The sequence below is a fragment of the Ambystoma mexicanum genome, chromosome 12 (assembly GCF_040938575.1).
Source record: "Ambystoma mexicanum isolate Mex_15411 chromosome 12, UKY_AmexF1_1, whole genome shotgun sequence".
NCBI classification, from domain to species: Eukaryota; Metazoa; Chordata; class Amphibia; order Caudata; family Ambystomatidae; genus Ambystoma; species Ambystoma mexicanum.
The window spans coordinates 600,685,258-600,708,246 of record NC_090936.1 but is presented as its reverse complement, the minus strand read 5'-3'; the positions used below and the strand labels follow the sequence as shown (position 1 = coordinate 600,708,246).

The 22,989-nt window shown below is 46.9% G+C and overlaps 1 protein-coding gene across 2 annotated transcripts in view; it reads left to right on the top strand.

The window, feature by feature from the left end:
* The window catches only part of TNKS1BP1 (tankyrase 1 binding protein 1), a 557,727-nt gene that overhangs the window by 414,307 nt on the left and 120,431 nt on the right, over positions 1 to 22,989 (top strand). For both annotated transcript variants that reach the window (XR_011281831.1, XM_069628996.1), the window contains exon 8: positions 12,246 to 12,393. Coding sequence is in view for 1 of the 2 variants with exons in the window: in XM_069628996.1 (XP_069485097.1) it covers positions 12,246 to 12,393 (148 nt within the window). In the remaining variant the exon portion in view is untranslated. The remainder of the gene's footprint in view (positions 1 to 12,245; positions 12,394 to 22,989) is intronic.

Sequence of the window (22,989 nt, the reverse complement as noted above, 5' to 3'; positions counted from 1 at the left end):
CATGGTGCATAGCATGGACAAACCATCATTACGCATAGTGAAACGCGGACAAATCTCAGATAGCGTGGTTTGTCGATCTTAAAAATGGAGTAGTTGCCCATATGGTTGTCTGCTGAAGCACTTTGGGAGGCACCACTGTTTGGGCGTGACTTTTCTTACACTGGTGGGGCGCTTAAAGAGAAAAAGAAGGAACATGAAGTGCAAGTGACCAATAGAAAAATATTTGTATTTTGTATTTATTTAAGAACATGATGTCATTTCTAACAGAAATGACGTGCACAGTAAGCAGTTGCAGAGAGGGAGGGGAGTAGAGGCAGTCCTGGAACAAGATGCCTTTACATAAGACCGTTGTTGTACTGAATGATGTATTTCGATTAGTGAAGGCGTAAGAATAGGAAGCTAAACCAGGGACTGGAGGAAATTAACATTTTTTAACATTAGCACTGATATTTACAAATTAGAGTAGTCTGGGGGCAGCATGCAGGAAAGGTGGGCTTGGCGGTTAGTTTGGAGGGCAGGTTGCTACGGCTTGGGGTGTTTCTTCCATTGCTAGAATGTGGAGTTTGAGCCTTGTTTCAAAGGCTTCCACTGAAGCGATGGCTTTGATTTCCAGGTGCAGAGCATTCCATGGAGTAGGGCAAGTACGGAAAAGGGATACATGGGGGAGGAGGCGCAGGTGCAGGCTGGGGGACTGATGGATTGTGAAGAGTTTGAGCGGGAGAGTACAGTGTGATGCATTCAATGGGGTAGTGGTGGTAAAACCATGGATGGATGTATAGATGAGTAGCTGGAATTTGAAGGGAGCAATTTTGCATTGATAGCCTTCCAGAGTGGTGACGGTAGGTTGAGGAGGTGGAGGTTCTGGGTATGTTGAAAAGGGAGCATCTTGCAAAGTTGAGGTCTTTGTTGATGGTGCAAAAAAGTCGAGAGGTAGGCCAAGAAGAAGGCTCCCACAGCAGTCCAGGTTGCTGAGCCCAAGAGTAGAGAAGGGTTTTAGTTGAGTAGTGTGTGAGGTGTGGATGGATGTTCGGGAGCTTGAGTCTGGCTGCAGTGGCTGTGATGAACTGGTAGATTTTCAGGTTGCTGAGACAGGGAACCACAAGGTTGAGATCCATGGGTGAGGGGGTGAAGAGGTCAGGGAGGAAAGACATGTGAGAGGGGAGAATGGAGTTGGCATTGGTGGCACAGACAAAGATGATGTCCTTCTTTGAAGAGTTTAGCATGAGGTGGAGTAGAGCCATCCAGTGGTGGATGGCAGTTAAGCAGTTGACTGTGCCTTCTGAGAAGGAGACGAATATCGGAGTATCGTCCGCGAAGAGGTGATGGGTGAAGCCAAAGGAGTTTGCCAAAGGAGGATGTTATATGGGGTGAAAAGAAGTGGGCCCAGGCCAGGACTGATCTTTGAGGGACACTCATGTGAAAGGCTTTTGGGGATGATGTGCTTCAATCCCGTGTGAGGAAAAAGGATTATTCAGGGAGATAGAAATGCATTGCAGACTGGAGTGTCCGAGTGAAGGGTGGCCGATTAAGGGTGTAAACGCATGCATCAGTCGCCCAAACCCTGACTATTACTAATAAACAAGGAACTTTACAACAGTGTGCAAGAATGGAACACAGATGTCTACTCGTGACACAGTTAATGGATGGATGCCTCCATGCCTCTAGAATTAACTGATCGCTCTGCAATCAGTCTAGCAGTGAGTCACTGAGGATAATGTACAGACCCCTATATTATGCCTTATGAGGCATCTTAAAGATTTAAATCAGTTTGGATGTAGTGGGCCAACAAACGAGATGGAAACCATTTCAAGAGAGTAAACCTTCTGGCTGAAATAGTATGCAGGAACTTGGGAAGAGCGCATTCTAGGAGCACAGGTGAGCGCAGGTGAAGGTAGATTTGGACAGTGTTGGTAGGAGAATGCTCAAAGCAAGATTGGCTTTCTGAGTGGCTCAGGTGTTACATGACGTGGTGGGTCTTGACTTTGCATTGGTACGGTTGTCGGTGAAGCTCAATGTACAGGACCACTGTACGTTATTTTTAGAGAATTAGGGGATTGCTCTTGCGGAGGGTAGAGAGCCTGTTTGGAGCATTCCTTTGTTTCTGGCAAAACGAAAATGTACAGAGATTTTGGTCAGGTACATTGGCATCTTGGAGGTAGATGCCTCTTGAGCAGATGGAAGAGCATTTGCCTTTGAAAGTTATGCATGTTTCGAAGGGTGGCGCAGTATACTCTGATCACAAAATGTTGATGTAACTGAAGCACCAATTTTTAAGCGTGAGAGCTGAGGCATACAGGGTGCTTTCATTGGGAAAAGTATCGATTTCACTAGACTATTTCTTTTATTGTTCATTTATAACGCGCTCAATACCAGCGAGTGGTTTCTAAGCGTGGAATCTGGATTCGAACCTGTGTTGCACCGTGTTGTCTTGCTCAAAAGACAAACGCGTTGCCCCTGAGCTATCTTTTCTCCCCTAAAATAGATAATATGGTGTATAGTACATAAATCACAATGGCTTGCAGGGACCCGGGGGGCTCCAGTACACCAAAACATCTTAGAATATGGTTGAACATCAAGGACCCGTTGTATGTCTTGTATCTATATGTTCCCTCAGTTTGTGTAGTCGGCCTCGTATGGAAGGCAGGAAATTAGAGGGAAGCAGAGCAGGGTTGGGTGCTGTTTGGCTTGAACCAAGTGTAAATATGGGGTTTCGAGTAGCATGTCTTTGTTGCCTAACCCCTGAGAGACTGCAGCTGGGATTCCGACTGAAAACTAGCACCAAGGGTTAATCTGGCAATAGCCAGCCGGCTAGTTGGCTGCTTTGCATATTTGTTTGGTTGAGGTCAGTCTCTGGTTCTAGAACCTCTTAATTGAAGTGACCTGTTGCCAGCAGAAGTGCTATAGTCCAGCCCCCTTCCCAGAGCGGCCATCCCATGAGTATGGAAGAAGAGGAGTGGGATGTAGGAGTGCAGTAGGCCATTACGGTGAGGAACTTTGACTGTGTGGTCCCGATGGTGAGAGGCAATCTAGCCTTTGATTGTGATTAGGCAGGATCACACATTTGCACCTGGTTTAACAGGTAAGGCATCTTTGCTCCCTATAACGATCCCACACCCAGACAGAATTCCTATTGCCCATATCACAGAGCTGCAGTTTCCCCATTTAAAACGGTCTCTCTGGCCTCTTCACCAAGGGTCTCACTTCCCAGTCCTGCACAGACCACCTTCTTCTTGTTTTTGGAAGAGTGGATTGGCATTGGTTAAGCAGCATAGGTTCCAGGAGGGTGCATGCAGGGGAAATCTATTGATCGTGAATTCAGGACCTAGTCCACGCATGGCTCTGTGGACAATGCAGATTACTTTAAATTGGGACCTTTCTCTATTTGCAAACAATGGGGGCAGTCCAAGTTGGTGAGAGGTGTTCCATGTGGCTGAGGGATGGCATTGGCCTTGCTGCTGCACTCTGTGCATGTTGTAGGCATTGGATCTACCCATGTTTGGAGGCCCAGAGAGAGACTGTTGCTTTTGTCAAGGCTGGGGAAAAATCAGGATGTTTACACATGTCGCTGCGTTGGCAAAGGAGAGACTGGAAAATATTTAATTAATTTGATGTTCGGGAGCCAGGAGCCAACAAGGATGCTTACTTGGGATGGAGGGAGGGAATGGTCTTAATGATACATTCTAGGTATTTTACGGAGTTGATTGGGGTGGCTCAGGTGCCCATGGCAGCCGGCCGCAGATGCTCATTTCAACATATTGAGGACTTACCCTGGGGAGGTGACCTCTGTTTTTGAATGGTTTAGCGTCAACCAGCTAACACACTTAAGAGTTTGTGGACTTGACAGGGAATGAAGCCTGCCTAATATGGGTGATAGGTGGAATTATCCTGTGGGAGTTTAGGCGGGGTTGGTTATAGACAGCCCTTTTAAGCAGTTTTCAAGGGAAAGGTACGTTTGATAAAGGCATGCAGTTGGAGAAGTCTGTGTGTTCCAGAATGTTTTCTTTAGTAGATGGATAACTGCTGCTTCCTTCAGGAGAGATAGAATGATGATGGTGGCGGAGAGAGCATGTGGCTGATGTCGGGGTGTATGCGGGAGTGCAGGCTGGAGGGCTTTGATACTTCCCACTGGGCACAGGCTGAGCAGTGACCCAGAGGCCAGGCATTTAGTGAGAAGGGCTTTAAACTTAGAGGGAGTCTGCGAGGAGAAGTCAAAGGCGGCATGTGGCTAGGTGGATCCAATTGAGCTTGAGAGACTAAGCACCGGGCCTGGCCAAGGATGGCTGGAGATATTCAGTTGGATCATAAATATCTTTAAATTGATGAAGAGTAGTGTTAGGTCAACAGTGCCTTCCAGAAGGGGTCGTTGGTTTAGTGAGTTTCGCAAAGTCCCTCAGCCCTTTGAAAAGGTCCTTGTCATTTCATATTCTGGGAGGGTAGAAGGGACTTTGTGTGTGCTGCGCAAAAGGCTCTGCCCTACCTAAAGTAGTATTGGTATGTGGTTTTGTTGTGTGGGAGAAACCATTTCCTTCAACCTCTCTCCATGGTACCCCTTTACTCTTTAGGTGTTATATGGAAGTTTGAACTATGTTGTTGAGAGGGACTTTTGGCCAGGTCCGATGGTCTTGACTGCGGAGTTCAGCCACAAGTAGAGAGATCATTCTGAAGTAGACTGGTACATTCCTTGGATGTCGAATGTGTCTGGGACACACACTACAGTCACTGCTGTACTTCAAACCTGTGCCTTCAACATAAAACCTTAACTTTCACCTCTGATTACAGCACCAGACCTCTGGGCTCTTATCACCAATATACACCGCACGTCTCTGCTCTCGCCACTACACCTCCCTTCTGAGTTCTGATCACTGTACCTGCCCTCTGCAATCTCACCACTTTCTCACCTTTGAGCGGTCCCCACTGCTATACCCAGACTCTGCGCTCTTGTCACTGGACCTCCGAACTCTAAAGAAGTAGGTTAAATCCCTGAGGCTCCCATCACGGGACATGATCTTTCTCCAAGAAGTGGAATCATTCCTGAACCGCCTGTCATTGTGTGAGCTCTCACCACTACTTATCTACTTTCTCCAGAACTGGGAAGTATTTGCCACCAGTCCAAATTTCATTCCTGACCTTTAGCCTCTAGACCACCCCTCTAAGCAGGGATGGGTGGAGCCCTGACCTCTCCCCACCCGACTCTCCACTATGAAGAAAGGGGTTGGGTTCCTGAACTCTTACTACCAAACCTAACCTCTCTTCAATGCAGGAATGCCATATGCAGTGCAAAGCTCAAGCCACAACCGCTCGCAGTCTGCAGAGCGTGTACCCGGAAGCTTGGGTTCCAAATGGTTGCTCACAAAAGCGCTCCATGCTGTGCCTCAGGCTTGTGGGTATGCGCTCGGCAAAGTGCCGTAGGAACCCGGTACTCAGCAGCTGAAGGTTAAAGTTCCAAGGAGGTAAATGGGCGTAGGAGTGGGGGGGGATGGACAGTGTGCTGCGTAGCGGCCAGGGATTTGGTCGAGGGGACCCTCCGAAAAGGAAAGGGGAGAGGGCTGTGCACCAAAAGGTCACACCTGCAGGATTGCAACCTTTTATGCTGCAATTGCGGGTGCACCCTTTGGTGCGCGGCCTATAGACCTGGAACCACTACAACAACTCTGATTTATAGGTACATTCCAAAAGTCCTTGCTCCTGCTCCAAGCTCTTACTAGATCTTGTCTCTTTAAGTGCTTGAGATTCGAGCCCAGCATCCTTTTTATACTCGAGCCATAATCTCTCACATGCAGACCTACCCTCTCTGCAGATCTGTGAATGGATCCCTGGAATCTGTGTTCCAGTTAGAACACACTTCTTGATCTCGCCTCTTTGAAGAGCAGGGACTGGAGCCTGGAAGCTTTATACTGACATCCTCCACTTGCGCAATTTAAGCCTTCTTCAGGGCCGCTATTGGAGAACCCTGTTCCATGCCTAACCTCACTATAGAGGTGGGATTGTATCCACCAAGTCCTGACCCCAGGCCTAAACTTCAACCCATAGATTGCATCGCTCTATAGAGCTAGGCATGCAGGCTATATTTCCGAATTCTAGCCTTGTGTTCGTATGGCTAGATTTTGTTTCCTTCATTCATAGAGTTTGGGTTATGTTCTAGACACCTGGACTGTGGCTAGAACGCCTGAGCACTGAATATTATTTGTCACAGAGCTAGTATTGGCCCCTGGTAGCCCTGACTACAACCCTCAGCCCACACCGCGACATCTCATGTCACCCAACAATGGAACTAGCCCCCCAAGAGCAATGACTCCATCCATGAAGCCTTGCTTACTAGATCACATCTCATAGCACTGGATTTAGCCCCCATCACAATGGAACTAGCCCCCAAGAGCAATGACTCCATCCATGAAGCCTTGCTTACTAAGTCTCACCTCACAGCACTGGAATTTGCACTCATGAGCCCTGAGCCCACAAAACTGGATCCCACCTTTCACATAGTTGTGACGAGCTCCTGTGGAGCCGACTCTCGAGCACTGAGCTCTGCTGTGCTCTCTCCATGGAACCTTCACTTGGGAGCTCTTATCTATACATGCATTTTTACCAATAGGCCTCTACTCTACAGAGCTGGGTTTAGACATGATCCAGATTCGCGCCATAAGGCCCTGCCACTGGATCGGACTTTGCTCATAGCTAACATTAGCACTCGGGAGCTTCGACCTGAGCATTGGATGCTCCACATCACATTGAGCCTCTCTCAAGAGACAGGATTAGGTTTAGGATTTCTCATTCCAGCCCTGGCCTATTCCATGCTTCCTTCAAAGTTGCGAATTAATAATTGTATTTGTATTCCAATATTTGGTCTGGGTAAAGGCCACTCTGTGCTCGAATGTAAGTCAGTGGGGGACTTTTGGGGACAATTCAGATATCCAAATACAAATTTAGTGAACCCCAGCTAAAGGCAGCTCCTGGGTTTCAGGCATCCCCCAATAATCCTGAGTTGCCTATAGTTGCTATAATGTTATGTTATTGGGAATTATACTGTCCCACTGGCATTTGCACGGTTTCCAGGTCCTCTGGCGAATCTGAATGAGAAATGAGTGGGTTAGATTAGTGTGGAGATGGAGCAAATGCAGACTCGCTTTGTTGTTATGGTTATGTGTGCACATCGGAAGCACATTCATGTGTGCTTGCAGCATCATGTTACAAAAGCATTAAGGCATTTGTGTCTAAAGGAGAACCTGGCATGCCTTTAGCACTAGGAAGAATTGACTGGGACACTGATGTGCAAGTTAATTGCAGAGGTGTAGCATTCTGTTGTTTGTCTGTTAGGAGGCCTATCACAGTGCCTTGAAGTGCCTGTAATTCACAGGTGGTGCCTTATAAATCTACTATAAATAAATTAATAATGCTCATTTGACGGTTGAGAGCGGCTTAATTGATGTGCTTATAGTGTGTTTGAGCGTAGAGCTTCACAAAGTTAATGCAGGGAGGTTAGTGGAGGAGCCTGTGGCAAAATGTGAGCATCTATTTGTTGTGGCTATGCCAACACCTCGACAGGAGTGCCCTTTGATTAAGGTACTTGTGAGGGTCTTTCCTGAGGCACCCTTGCGTGGGCTATTCTATTTGCCAGAAGACACCAGGAAGCCGCACATCCTGCATGAGAGTGTGGTAATAGAGGAAGCAGTGGAAGCCATGGGGAACGTGCAGCATGAGTACCAAGTAGACCACGGGGAAGCATAGTTCCCAACGGAAGTTAAGAGTAGCTATTTCAGAAAGGGGGCCACCCTGGTTGGGTCCCTAGGAACAGTTCAGCATCCTATGAGGTCAAAGTGCGATAATCTAAGAGCCATCCATGTGAGCGGCATTGGACATCTGTGAGCAAAAACAAGTAAGGGCGTTAATTGCATTAGGCTCCAGTGGGCAAATCACAGTGAGATGCAGAGAGCAAATCCCAGCAGGCAGAATCCGAGTGGGGCACCGGGGAGCAGTACATTATATCAGTGGCTAACACAAAATTTGGGCCCCCCCCCTGCGAGTCGTGCTGAGGGCCCCGACCGCAACTCGGCAACAAATCGCGGGTCGCACCACACTCTGGGCCGGCCGAGATTACCACATTTGCGCAATACGCACAAACATGCTGCTGTAGGTGTACGCTGCCAACTGCACTAGGAGAAAGATATAAATGTGTTTTAATGTATTATAGAGCACACTTTATGAGAAAAATTGGCAAAAAGGCCAGAGCCATAGCTATTGCTATTAAAAATGCCATACCACAAGCAGAACATGTCCAATTGGCTGCACAATGTAGACCAGTCTAGAAACGTAATAACATACTAAAGCATGCGATGCCACATTTACACATACCTAGACTGGTTGCACCAAAATGCCAGTCGAAGCAAAAACACTTATCATGGTTATTTTATCACAGATGCCCTGAAAAATATATAGTGCTTCAGTAAGGCATGGCTAGACTGGCAGCAGCCAAATTCCAGTCTAGCCAGGTAATTGCACTTAACAGGACTGCTTTATCTGAGATGCCCAGTTAAAAAAAAGTCAAGCCAAACTAAGAAATGACTAGACTGGCTGCCCCAAAATGCCTCTCCAGCCACCAATAACACATATCATGCCTGCTTAGCCTGGACATGGATGACTAGAACGATTTATCGCACAATCCCTGTGCCACCCCATGCCCCACCACATATCCCCTCTCCCTCCCACCTCCTGCTCCAATCCCCCAAATCGGCTTCTCAGCCCAGAATTATCCCCATTTTCCTTTTCCCAGTGCTTACGTATGAGGCTTCTTGTCTCATAGGTAAATACTGGAATGAGGAAGAGTGGGACTAGGGGTAATGAAGATTACAGGTTTCTAAACCGGCATCACCTCCTTGTCCCTCTACCTCATCCCAGTACTTGTGCATGAGTCAAAGTGCCTCATACACAAGTACTGTTACGAGAAAGAATAGGGCTACGATTAATGAAGATTACCAATAAGTAACCAAGGGATCAAACACAAGTAGTGGTGCAACACCATTGAGCTGACTGGGCTTCAGCCCTCCTCCTAAACGCCCCCCCCTACTCCTGAAATTTAGGGCTATGTTGACTCTACTTGCCTGACCTACAGAGCCGTTGCCGGACAGAACAGGACACAGATGTTAAGCGGCACCTGTGTTTTGCTGTTAACAAAGGTCCAGCAATTAATAAAGTAAAGCATTTCACTGTTAGTACATGCATTCAAATGCATAATTCTTTAGTCAATTGAAATCTTTATCGAGGTTTAGCGCTGGCATGCCAGGGAAGTGTTTGGAAGGGTAGAGGGACAGGAGCCTGCTTATTCTCACAGCAGTCCATAAGTGGGTGCTGTGCTTTCAGACTCAAAGGACAGAGTTAACTGCTTGTAACATTGAAGCTGCACCAGAACAGTCTCATTAGAATGCATAAAGAAGTTAGATGCCCCACACAAAGAAGAGTACCCCTCCCCCCACCGCCCGTGAAGTTAGCACCTCACAACATTTTAAGGGTTGGCCCCGCCCGAAATTCTGTTTTTGGTGCGCCCCTGAACACAAGCACACACCATTCACCATACGCACACGTGCACACCCAGCCACCCATACATTTAATTGTGCCCCCTTTTGCCATACACTCACACAGTCGGCCACCTATACATGCAGGTGTGCACCCTTTCACCATAGACACACACACACGCATGCGTCATGGGGGCCTCATTACTTCAAAAAGAAATGTTTTTTGTCCCTCCGACTTCATAAAGAAATTATTTTCATAAAGGACCGAACCATAATGGAAATCATTTCTTTACGAAGGCCAGGGCTCAAGTCGAGGGTACATGCGGGGGGACATAATCCCCCCACTTTATTCAGAGGGTGGACTCAGTCCCCCCAGCTAAAAGAGAAACATTGGCTGACCTTTTTGAATTTATGAATTAAAGCCAAACCGCAGTCAATTTGTAGGCCAGACACTTCACCACTGCACTACATAACCTGATGAAAAATAACGAACAACAAAAGGTGAAATGTCACATTTCAGTACTGCAAGTTCCAGGGAAAACATTTGTATTGGTTCTTGGAGTTGCACACATTTTAACGTTTTCAAAAACACTATTAGAAGAAAATATACTGTCTTTGTTTTGTGTGTTGATTTTGTTGATTTTATGAAAGGCAAATGTCATTGGTCCTGTTAAATTTGGGGGGTTATGCAAAGCCAATTTAATGAAATGTGCATATTTCACCTTGACATGCTAATTTCTGGCGACGTCACATCCCATTGCGTTCGTTGATGAGACCCCCAACTTTTATTTTTAGGACTTGACCCCTGAAGGCAGAGTGACTTAAAAAAAATTTTTATTTTTGACGTCATAGAGCTCCCCCACCCTATGACATGGAGGCCTCCAGTCTAGAGGCTTCAATGTCATGGGGTGGGGAGAGCCCTCGGACTTCAAAAACAAATAGTTTCTTTTTGTAGTCACTCTGTCTTCATAAAGAAATAATTTCTGTTGCACTGTAAACATTTTTTTTTTTTGTCCAAGTGGGCCCCCTCCCAGGACATGTGGTGGCAGGGCCCCCGCACCGCAGGGGGCGGGGCCCTTTTACGCACGTGCATTATATATTAGAAAACAAAGACATGCAGGTTAGCGAGGAGTGCAGACAACCAAGCCACACATAGCTAGGAGTAACATGGCCCCCCAAGGCATGATAATGGCATGATAAGGCGTAAAGCATTAGAAGAGATAGTTAACATGCAAATATTAACATGGCAAAGCTGCCTGGTTTCCTCCACACTTCCTATCACTGGCCTCTGTAGACGACAGTCATTTTACTTTCACACTTTGCAAGTGTCAGTCTCTATCCTTCCTCTCTCCCGTGTTTTCTTGTTCTCTCTCTGTCTTTGTCTCGTTCTCTCTCACTCTTTCTCTCTCTCTCTGACTCTCTGTCTCTCTCTCATACATGGTGTACTGTGTGCAACAGTTCTATGTGCTCTGGGAATTGGCAGTCTGGTGACTTCACTCATTTACCATAAGCAAATTGCTAAGGGTTATGAGACGCACAAACCTTTGGCTCAGATAATGGGCTGCCTGAGAGGTTGACCCCCCCCCCCCCCCCAGGCCCCCCAACCTCCCTGGCCCTCAAATCACTTTTCTTAGTATTTTCCGGTGGGCAGGCTGAGTGCCGTCTTAAACCTCTTTCTAACTAGCTCAGGTGCTGTGCTCTATGGGCCCTGCTCAGAATGTTGCCCGCTGTGTAACAAATGGGGTTTTGTCGGGCAATCTGGGCAGGGACCAGAATCCCTGGCTGTTCCGCCAAAAAGTCTTAACCCAGTGTCTCCAAAAGGCCTCAATCCTATCTCCCGCGGCACAAACAGCCACAGGCAAATAAAGGAAGCCCTGTACCCACCCCCACCCCTCACCTAGTCTTAAGGCTACTCCATAAATTCAGTTTCAGAATGATGCTGAAAACCTGAGGCGCGCTCTCCAGGGGAGCTTAATGAGATGAGGAGTCGCCAAGATGAAAAGTGGAGCATAGATTCCTCAAAGTGCCCCAGGAAGCTGGGTGCCCCATCACTTGACCTAAAGGGGCTTCAGACCCTGCAGGAAGGGGGAAGAGAAGCATGCCAACAGCAAAAGAATGCAGGTTAGTGGTTGGGAGGGGGTGAGGTTAGGATGGAAATCCCACAACACTGTAATCTCCTATTTCTATATCTGTAGCCTCTTATTTGGTACTGATACTTGGCAGATCCCTTTGGAAACCTCTGTGCACAAGCGAAAGAATGAATTATGGCAAAAGACACTAATGCAGAGGATTCTATCCTTAACGAGAACATGTGTCCCCACAGACGCAAGGAATGTGAAGGCTGGCCCCAAGAGATGTCTGATTGTAGCTGGGACTCTGGCGGGAGAGGATTCAGTGTGTCCTAGAGGCCAGGATGCATTTGCGTTAAATGTGTACTATCTGTCCCACTACTAATGTATACACATTCCCCAACACACAAAGTTAATGTCACATAGGTATTTTTGTATGGCACCATTTGTTCTGGCAGTCAATGTAGCTGCTGGTGTCAATAGGATCTTCTCAGCCGCAAGCAACAGTTTGATACCTCGTAGTTATTGTTATCCCTGCAGTAGTGTGATTTCTTAACTGCACTTATTAAATGTACTGCTTGTGTTTGGAGTGAGCACACTTTTTCACGTTTTCCTTTAGGTTTGCAGTCTGAGCATATCTAATCCACTCACTAATTCTGTTCTTTCTAAGGACGCAGAGGTTTTGGACTCAAGCCTTTATCGGACGCGAGCGTCACTGAACCGTAAGCGTGGACATCGTGCCCCGACGGGCCGGCCTGGGGCTGCTCTGAACTCCACTGAGGTGGATGGGGATGAGTGGATGTTTCAGGACTCCACAGGTAAGCGGCACGGACTGGTCTTCACACCAATTTACCCACACGTCGTCCCGAACCCGCTGGCCAAGCTACAAGGCCATGGTCATTGGACTGGTGTTTCATAGGTTTAATGAGTGAAGGGTGATGGCATTAGTGTATGTTTCATAGGCTTATCTCTTGCAATGCTTAGGACTGAAAATGACCCTACCCCCTTGTGGGGGTGTGGTGACCCACCCCCCCCCCCCACGGATTTCTCCACCCATTTAGGGCATAGATGTTCTAAGGTCTCTGTGGTGGTCATGGAGAACATGTGTTGGTGCAACTTTCAGGTAAATAAGGGCAATATGCGTATGTAGGTCAGATTTGTATTAGTAAGACGATAGAGTGGGACGCCGGGGCTTAGCATCTTTAAAGATGAATAATTGCTGAACATATTTGTTCAAGTTCTCTGGTACCGTCACAACTTCATTGCCCCGTTATCGCCTTCAAAGAGTCAAAATCTCAGTGGTAGAAGTGTACAGAAAAAAAGTAGTGGAACGGTTGTCTCGGCCGAGGAGAGGGTAGGTGGAAGCATAGTGCAACATGTGACAAGGTGTTGCGGCCGGGGCATTGCAATAGTCTAAGTGACTAGTAACTAAGGCTCCTATTACAACTTTATACTTGCACAGGGACATGAATGGACACATCCTCTATATAGAATGGTGAATATGGTCATAAAAAGTAGAGGAATGGTAAACAGAAAAAAGTAGTAGGAACACCACTCCCGACCATATCCGCTCACTGCAAAGTCTGTTGGAAAAAATGACTGTGAGATAATCGTCTCTAGAGATGTGAACGGGCACTTTCGTTGGAATTGGGTGTGGTCCCTCGAAGGCCTGCAACATGACTCTTTGTGACGCTCTACCCAGGGGAACAGGTTTTGCAAATTGTTACACAATGATCCCCGGGGCTAGGAATGTGCTGCAGTCACAGCCACTCCTGTGTTCCCTAGAGACCAGGCATCCCACAGGGTTTCAATTCAAAACAAGTGACAAGGTTTCTGCAAAGATGCATCTTAAAAATCAAATGGATTCTAAATTAGGTCACACAGTGGGAATGGCAAACCAACCTGCCTAAAAATACCTCTGAGTACCTCTCCTGCCCCCTAGAATGCTTTAACTCTTCAGAGTGCACGCATGGTCCTCGCAGGCAGGTATTAGGAGAGATTTCTCTTTACTGCACCTTTCCTTACATTTCTATGGACCCCCAAACATTTTGCTTTTATTTTTTAATATGACCTGCTCTTTTTACAGTTCAGTGAAGCCTAAAGCTCATCTGTTATAGAGGATCTGACCTGTCCTTCAGGCTGTCAGTGCTGGGAAGCATTGTTTACCCTAGTCTTATTGCTTTGTTACTTTTTTTTAGTAACTTGTTATAACTTGTGGTAACTTTTATATCATCTTACAATGCAGTAAAATGGGGTACACTTTTTGTTTTACCCTAGACTTGCACTCAGGGGTTTTTGGTTACACTGGATGTGCTAAATGCACAAACTGGTGGCAGCAGTGACTTTTTACCATTTTTTTGGTATTTTTCGTTTTAGCCTTACTGCGTTTACTGTGTTTGGCTACTAACTGTGGCTACTAACATCCAGAATTCCTTATCTGCATCAAGTTCTGCTGCATTCTTCCACTGAGAGTCCTTGCACCTGAATCAGACACCGACCGGAGAGATGCTCATACCTGCAACCCCTGGGGATGAAGGGCTGAAGCTGACCTCGGGAAACGCGACCTTGAACCTTCTTCAACCAACCTGCCAAGTATCATGAAGAATCGGAGTACAGCGTGTGCGTTATAGTGATACTTACCTGCCCCCTAAAACTCCCCTTAAAAGTTTGCTAACTTGTACAAAACTTTTATAATACTTTCGCTTTGCCATAGCTCGTTCACACAAGTACTCAGAAAGTTGGGAACAAGTTTATTTGTTAGATTAACTTCTCCCCTGACACTTGGAACTGTTCCCTGGACCCCTGAGACCATACCTTCATTTTCTCCAGCTGCAAAAAACTGTATGAAAGTTTTGGGCATAAGGCCCCAGACCATTTAGGGTTGGACTTTTGAAGTTCGGGATTACTCTTTGTGGCCCATTAGTGAAAATACTAATATGTACCTTTGTTTCCAGTGGTTTATATTTTGCCCTAAACCAGTAACTGTATATATGTATCTAAATGTTCGTATTGAGTGATATTACCTGTAGTCATTTTTCACTGTGTGTTTTGGCCATAAGTAAAGTAAGGTAAGTATTTTTATACTTGATTGTCTAAGTGTAATCGTTGACTGCTGCACTGTGTGTACTCATTGTGGACCCCTTAAAAGCTCACCACCTCTTGATATTTAGCCTAGACCTCTCGTCACTACTACCTTGAACTGGTTTGGCTACAGCTCACTGAGTTGTCCCTGTCACAATATAGGTTCGTCTTCTATATATCTGTCCACCAGGCCAGAGTTTAGAAAATCAGTCTTAGCAGCAGTGCCTCAGTTGAGGTGGGTGTAGTTACCAGGGATTGCAGCAATCTGTTCCCATAGTCCTAGGAAAAAAGGGCTTTTGCACAAGGGAGTGTGCGTCCATCCTCCCCACCATGACAAACCACTTTGAAACCCATCCTCCTTTATTGGATAGAGGCCAGGGGGTGCAGGAAACTGACCACAGCCTTCCTTGGGTGCCACTGGGCATGTCCCACCATCAAACAACCACCTGAATGGAGTCTCAACCTTACGTTGAGCAGGAGTGGAAGCCTGTTTACCCTGTTTCTTCCCCGGCATTCATGTTGGCCACCAAAGAGAGCACAGAAAACATGAAAAGCCCCAGAGAAAGACTGGCTCGCACGAGCAAACGAGGCTGGCTGATCCAGCAGGGCACACCCCTGGGCCATTGCATCACAAGCCAGTAGCTGTGCACAAACCAAGGAAGTTAAGCACAGTGGACACAGCTGCATCCATGACTTCCTGATTGATCAACCACAACTCACTACACAACACGTTTGATGATTCTCTTGTACTTGAATGGAGTTTAGACCAGTGCATCCAGATGCCGGGACCCCCTTGCCCCATGAATAAGTTCATGCATGATCAACCTCCCATGCCACTGTTTATAGAACAGAGATGGTTATTTGGGCAGTTGAAGGGGCATGGCACAGGAAACAATCTGCAAAGCTGAAGGTCGATGGCTGCAGGGTTTTGAATTGACCACCCCTGGCATTGCTCTGGGCAACCACATGGCCCTCAGGGTTGCACGTGGTCTTGTACAGAAGGCAGTTCCGCTGGCTAGCCCCTTTGAGGTGGGACCAAGCCTCATTTAGTTATGGTCGTTCTCCTTCTGAAATGGCATGGCATGTTGAAAAGCGAGTGTCTGAAGCTTTGCCCAAAGCAATGCTAGAGGTTATGTTTCATTCCAATACTTCAGCCATCACTCTTTAGTTTTTACATTAAAAAAATCTGCTAGTTCGCTTAAACCCATGTTTTGTCATTTAATGACAAGTAATAGTCCCCTCAACATCCATGAATGAGGTAGGAGGCCTGGTATGCTAGTGACTCAGGGTGGCTGGGCAGCGTACTCGTCTCCCTGAGTAACTCAGCTTGAGGTCACCAGACGAAGTTCCAGGCCAGAAACTTTGTCACACAGTCTAGTACCTGGATGATGAGGACAATGCCAACGCTTCCCATCTGATACTGCCCTGAAGATGCAACTGCCAAGTGTGCAGGTTTTCGTCTGTTCCCATCATCATATAACATTGTTGAACTCGTTCACCAATGTTTGGGTTTACATCTTTTTCATTCCACGCTTACTTTTTTTTTACCAACTTTCCAGTCGTATACTTTGTGTCCAAAATATATATAGCTATTGCACTCTGACCCTGGGTTTGGTATTTGGTACATCCTTCCTGAACCCCTCAGTCCTTGGAACGTTCCCTTGAAAAGCTCAGCCGTGCCTTTGATTGACATGACTATCTTGCCTCCTTGATAGGAGTCTGTGGCTGCATCACCCTGTGCTTTCCACGCCCTCTTCCATAGAGTCTGCCTCTGCGTTCGGTTTTACTAGGCCTTTCCCTGAGGCCTTCTTGCTGGGTGTTTTTTGCCCTGTGTTCTTTTCTATCCTGCACCCAGACTTAATTGCTGTTGTGGGTACTCATCGGGGGGGGGGGGGGGGGGTAGCTGTGCCACCTGCTGAGATGCAGCCCACATTGGACTATGAGAGAGGCGCTCCAGGTCCAAAGCCCAAAAATCAGAGAGGAGTGAGGGAGAGGTTTTGCCACATGCTTCTGCTGCATGTCCTATGCACCAGACCCCTCCAGCCCGGCTAAATGCAATGAGAAGGAAGCTTCACGTGGCTGCACTCCTCCGCACCCTGTTGGTTGCGCTGTCTGAAGACCAACTGAGAAAGAAAGGGTCTCCCGATCACTGGGGTCATGGTAAGCACCTTCCCCACTCTGCGTTGAGGTGTGTAGGGCAGGCAGGGTGAAGCCCTAAGTTAACCCCCAGCCGAGCTTGCCAGGACTATCTTAGCCCTTGGCTCAGCCATTTTTCCCCCTTAAGTACCGTGCACATAATGCCCATATACCCCTAAAAGACTGTGTCAACAAGTGAAGTTATTTCAATTAAGCCCCAGTCGCTGAACAACAATGTGCACGTTTTATGTAAATAATACGAGGTTATTGGAGTGGGTTCACTTGTTCCCTACTCGTTTTTGAAGTGTATGGATTTAATAAGGTCCAATGCATAGCTTTTCTTGGGTACATATATTTTGAAGCTGTGTTTTCCTCATGTGAAATGTTATATTTAATAGTAGCACGAAGTGAACATTGTTTTTTGTTTTTTTAAACTACAGTGTTCTGTTCTAACAGTTATCTTATGTGGGAAGATTTAACTCATTGTGTGTGACTTGACTAAAGAAATGTGATTCAGTGAACAGTTTCACTTGCCTATGTGAACAGAATCTCGCTTGCATATTTTGAACTGTCTGCATTTATTCTGCCTGTATAATATTTAACCTGATTTAAAGGTTTCCCCGTTGAAATGTGTACATTCCATGTTCATATCATCTCACCCATGTCACGGCAGCTACATGTAATTTGCACTTTCCTTGCATTGTATTCTGCCGATACATTTTTGCTAAAACTACGTTCGGACCCGCATCCCTGCTGCATTGCCTTGAGTCTGCAGTCATTCCTCCGTGTGTTAAGTCTCTCATCGTGAATGTGCTCTTTTGCCCCAGTTACTTTGCATTGCTTTCATTGCCCATTGTATTACCAGTTGTGCATTAAGGCCCTCGGGCCCCCAGTCACCTCCCCCCCCCAATCAGGCGTCCTAATTGGCAGTGTTTGCACAGCAGCAGCAATCCCATCCGCACTGTTGATTCAAACTCTAGCACATTTCAGATCACCCTTTATTTATTCAGTGCTAGTTTAGAGGAGGGACTCGCTAGCAAGAACCTTGGTGGGTCAGACCCTCAACCTAGCAAGGGCCCTTACAATCTGCACCCTTTACACGAATGTATGCTATAGTAGCTCTCTGCAAACATTGGTAGTGTTTGGGAAGGAAGTACTACAGAAATTTCAGTTTACTTGGAATTTGATTGTACTCTCTGTGCAGGTGTTTTCTGCCCTCCCTCCGTGGGGGGATGGGGAGGGGCATCCCAAGATTAAGGCTGTGGACTACAGTTTATGGCATAGAATATGGGCCCTGGGGCTTCTAGTCCCTGGGCCCGCCCTGCTGCAGCCATCTTCCTGCCCTTCTAAAAACAGTCAGTTGATAGCTCCAGCTTAAGGAGCACACTAGTCGGCATGGCAAAATCAGCTGTTGCGCCCTCCTTGGTCAGGAAAAGAATACATCCAATTGGCACAAGAGACCGCATCAGTTTAGGTAACTCACTCCTCCCCTCATACCCAACAGTACAACTTACTCCACTCCTTTGAGTTTCACAGCTGCCCTATTTAATCTCCATCTCTGGACCAGGTTGTGCAATCCAGTGGCCAAAAGAGAGCATGGCCATTTCATCATGTTCTCAGAAGGTGTTAATTTCACAAAAGCACAGCTCTCCAATGCTGAAGATGCGGTTCGACTCCTGCATAAAACAATGTGGGTTCAGTCCCTGCTTTGCCTGGAAACACACTAGAATGTCAGTGGAGTTTAAGGAATGCTGAGCGCCTGCTTAAGGCAGCGGCGTCATCTCTGCAGACTCTTAAACCTAGTCCCAGAAACAGACTGGCTTTTATGGCCTAATTTGTAGTGCCTATCTTCCTTATAGAGCCTCAAGTTCAAATGTTCTACCTCATGGCTTCCCTGAAGGGTGCCCCCGCCCCCGTGCCTGTTATTTGCCTAAACTTGCTTTGTGGCAGTGTTTTCATGGTTAATAATGTTTTTGTGCAAGTTTCAACCCTGTTGTGACTGCCCTGTACGAATTTAGGCGGTTCTGTTGTGATTAGAACGTAGTGTATTGGTTTTGCCCATTGATCCTTACCAGTAGAGACATATCAATTTGAATACCAGTCTGGTACAACCAACAAGGACTTCCCAGCAACAAACTGCTAGGCAATTGTACCCTGAGGAAGACAGTACCAGGAGTGGGTGTTCCGAGCTTGCTTGGGTGCGAGGTTCTGAGAAGCGAACTTAAAAAGCTTCAGCCATTTTGAATTTTAGTTCTAGACCAAACTCTTAATGGTGACGTAGCTGGGCAGTTAGGCTTATACTCAGTAGGTGGTGGGCTTGATGTGATCTACAGTCGACGAGACCAAAGCCTGTTATGTTAAAGGCCCACAAATGTAAGTCCAAAACATACTCTTAATTGGAGCTAGGTAATCGGCAAAATCAACACACTCCCTAAAATCACTGCTAAACATGCATACACCACAGTTCGGTGACACCAAAGTGGGTTGCCTATCACTTTAGATTCCACACAGTTAAGTAAGCAATAGACACGGAAAATGGCTAAAGTGTGGGAAAGAAAAAGGTTTTAGAATAGTTTCCCAAGCCTTACCGTTGTTATGGTTCAGACTATTACAAGCAAGAATTCTTATTAAGCAAGTTCTTTAAAAAAGTCCCTATAGAAATGTTACAAATAGTCCTCCATCTATGGAGTGTACACTAACAGTCCAGAAGCCATAGATGACCAAAGAGGGCACCCTGACTTGGGCTGTGCTATTTTTGGCTACTTTTAACTTGCAGGATTTACGGCCAATGAAGATCAATGGGAGTAGAGCCTTTCAAGAAACTTAAGGTGATTTGCCCCGACTCTTGTCTTGAAGCACCAGACACTACAGGACGGGAAATTGGCAGGGGCAACGAAGCTCATTGTACGCTTTGCCGAAGGACTCTCAAAGCTTTTCGGTTCGAAACTAGGAACAACGGCTAGGTTGGGCACAAACATTGACCCCAAGACCGGGTGAAGACTGCCTCGATTTCGGTTCTAGAAGCAATGGGAGGAACCCTCTGGAGCAGCAACTGGGAGCAGACATTGGTGTGGTAGAAAGGGGCCCGTGCATAGGTGCAGTCCAGTTTCAGGCAGGTGCATGCCAAATGTAGACACAGCGATGACTCAGACCTTGAGACCGTGATGGATGGAGAGCGGGGCTGTTGGACGGGTTTGCTCCACTAGTCTGGAGAAAAAGGGCACCCAGTTCAGGTCTTCCCAATTGAACTGATGGCAGAGGTCCGAAATGCAGTGCTTGGCTTAGCCAGTTCTGTTTGCAGCAGCAGTCCTCTGATGGGTCTCTTGGAGCCCTTCGGCGTCAGATTCTTGGATTTTCTGGGTGACTATCTCACATCTTTCCAGGTCCTCTCCTTTTATCCGACTCAGGGCTGGCCTGGCCCACCTATGGAACAGGGCATGCCCTAGCTGAAGTCTGAATTGTGCTCAGACGGCCCCAAATCCCAGTTTCAGCCAGTTCACTCCCCCAAAGCATGAACTGGCAGTCCAGAGCTGGATCGCTTCAAAGTGACATGCCCTTATTTGGCAATTTCTGACCTACGAACGTTGTAAGCTGGGAAACAAAGAAGATGGCACAAAGAAAAGCTCTTGTTGCACAAGGGGCATCTATTTTGAGTATATGCCACAAGCCTTTCCAGTACATATCACAAACGTAATTCTGATAATAATTACATAAAAGTACAAGGGACATAAGGTATCCCGGAAGCATTCCACTGAAGGTGACTTGTGCTACACTGCAACATTAAAGGTGAAACATACTGGGCCACCAATTTCCTGCCCTGGCAGCCATAGGGACTGACCCGTGCACCGCACATGGAATGAGAGAAGCGGGCGAGTGAAGCAAAAGGGCGTCACTCGCCTGCAAAAAAAATCTTGTCAAAAAGCAGATATGCTGGGTGACTCCATTAAAGTCACCGGAGGAATGGGAAGTAGGTCTACTGGTCCATTTTTGCTCGAACTATTTTAGTTCAATTTTCTTTTCTCGAATTTCTCCTAAAAAAATGTAGATGGTAAGTTGGAGTTAGGTGATAGGGGTGGGGGTTGGTGGGGGCACATGTAGGGGCAGTGGGGGGGGAGATTTCCCCCTGTTTTCTATCAAAAATAATTCAAGCGAAAACATTTGAACTAAAATAATTTGAGCAACAAAAAAACAAGCATCTATAGACTTACAGCGGAAGAAAGTTGCAAAAAGAAAATCTTTCCTAACAGGTATCAGCAAGGTGAAAATGGGTCTCTAGGCACACAGAGCCAAGGGGCAACATTTAGGATGAAACCCCAAGTCTGTTAGTACAGAGCTTTGAGCCCGACCACACATCGCTAATCAAACATACTTTTTAATAAAGGTCAACACATTAGAGAGTGGAGTAGTATACAAGTGCGTGAGTGGATTGCCAGGCGGTTAGAGTAGGTAAGAAAAGGAGTGCGCGGGTGTTGGGCTGAGCTCTTCATAAAGAACTCAAGTTTACCCACTGTCCGCGCCAGCATCCCAGCAAAACAAGAGCAACCCGAGGCATGGACTATTCCAGGTATTTGTTTTGGTGCCGTTTGATTTATCTCACACCTGGGATATCGTGCATCGGTTACCGCAGCAAATAAACTTACCTGCACAGGGTGACGCTGAGCAGCCATGGGTTCCCCGTTTCGGGGTGCGGGTGGGGATGGGGGCGACATAAGAGCTGAGTGGGTAACAACCCTCAGGAATAAAGTAAAAGAGAACACGTTTGTGCTCTTAGTCTTTTGTCAGCTGCCCCCCGCACCCCTTCACCCCCTCACGATAAGTCTGCCCCCCCTTGTTCTGGAATGTTCCTCTAGAGCCGTGACATGCGCACAGAGCCAGTGTCTGTGAGCTTGGGAAATGTGCATCGTTTTCTATGTTTCCTGCTAGTCTGCCCCGCTCCCCACAACTCCCCCACCCACCACACCCCTTCCCATTTGCAATACAAACCCCCAAACGCACTTGCTGTTTAAGGGAATGTTCAGTGCAGTGCACTGAAGTGCATGTTTCAACTTCTTCCTATACTTTTATCTTGAAACCAAACCATTCCGGATTTTTTTTTTTAAATAAAAGTATTGGAACAGTAACGCCTAATAAAAAAATTTAAAAAAGTAGTGGCGCACTGCTCCCACCGACTTTGACCACTGCCTATCAGGCTGTGGTGGGTTAGGATTCCAAAAGAGTGGCTAGGGCTGAGAAAAACGGAACATACCGGACGTACAAACAACCCTGGGTGGTGACAGCCTGACCCGGACAGAAAAGATATTGACCTGGCCTCCGTGTCTCAGACACAGTCACTTGCACACAGCATTCGTTTACTGTAGGTTTATGATTGTGCAGGATTGGTGAAGCGCAGTCACAGTAGTGGTTTAGCTCAAGCATTATGGATTTTATGCATTGCTCTCGTTGCAGCCTCTGTGGCTTCTTGGCTAGAACGTCTCATGTGGGCGTCTTGTTTATTTAAAGACTAGGGCGCGAAGCGCAGACTAATCAAAGCCTAGAGTCGCTGGGTGCAAATTATATATATTTAGATGAAGGCAGTAACAAGAGACCGCCCTGATAGCGTCAGCTGTTCGTGGCTATTTTTAATGCCTTATTGAACAGCCAGGCTGGAGCTCCTTCTCACCAGCGGAAGAGAGATGCATTCCTACAATTTCCTGAGACAGGGTATTGTGGGCTGCCAGGGTGACCAGTGTTGGGGGACACCCAGCATTTTCTCTGGTTGCTGTCACACGGCTAACATCAGTTGCGGGGGGGGGGGGGGCTCCCCGGCTCGCAACTGGGCTGCGATCACATAGATTGACAGTGGCCCGGGGACACCCAGATTACACATGCTTTATAGGTAGGCACCCACATTAGGAGGGCCGCAGTACCATGGTCACACGGCAACAAACTGCATGCCTGGGTAGCAGGGCCCTGATCACACGGCTTCAGCCTGCAGGCCCAATAATGAGAAACGGAGACAGAAGTGCCATTCATGGAGTCTGCTGCTGTTCTAACGCACGTGCCAGCTGAGGCTCCTTTTATTGGGATCCAGTCATAACACAGTCATGACACACTCTTAAAGGGTGCAGTAGGGACAAAATGACAGACAGGCATTATACATGCTACCCAATTTCGCAGGTGCCTTACAAATGATTCCGTTACTTACAATTACCTACACC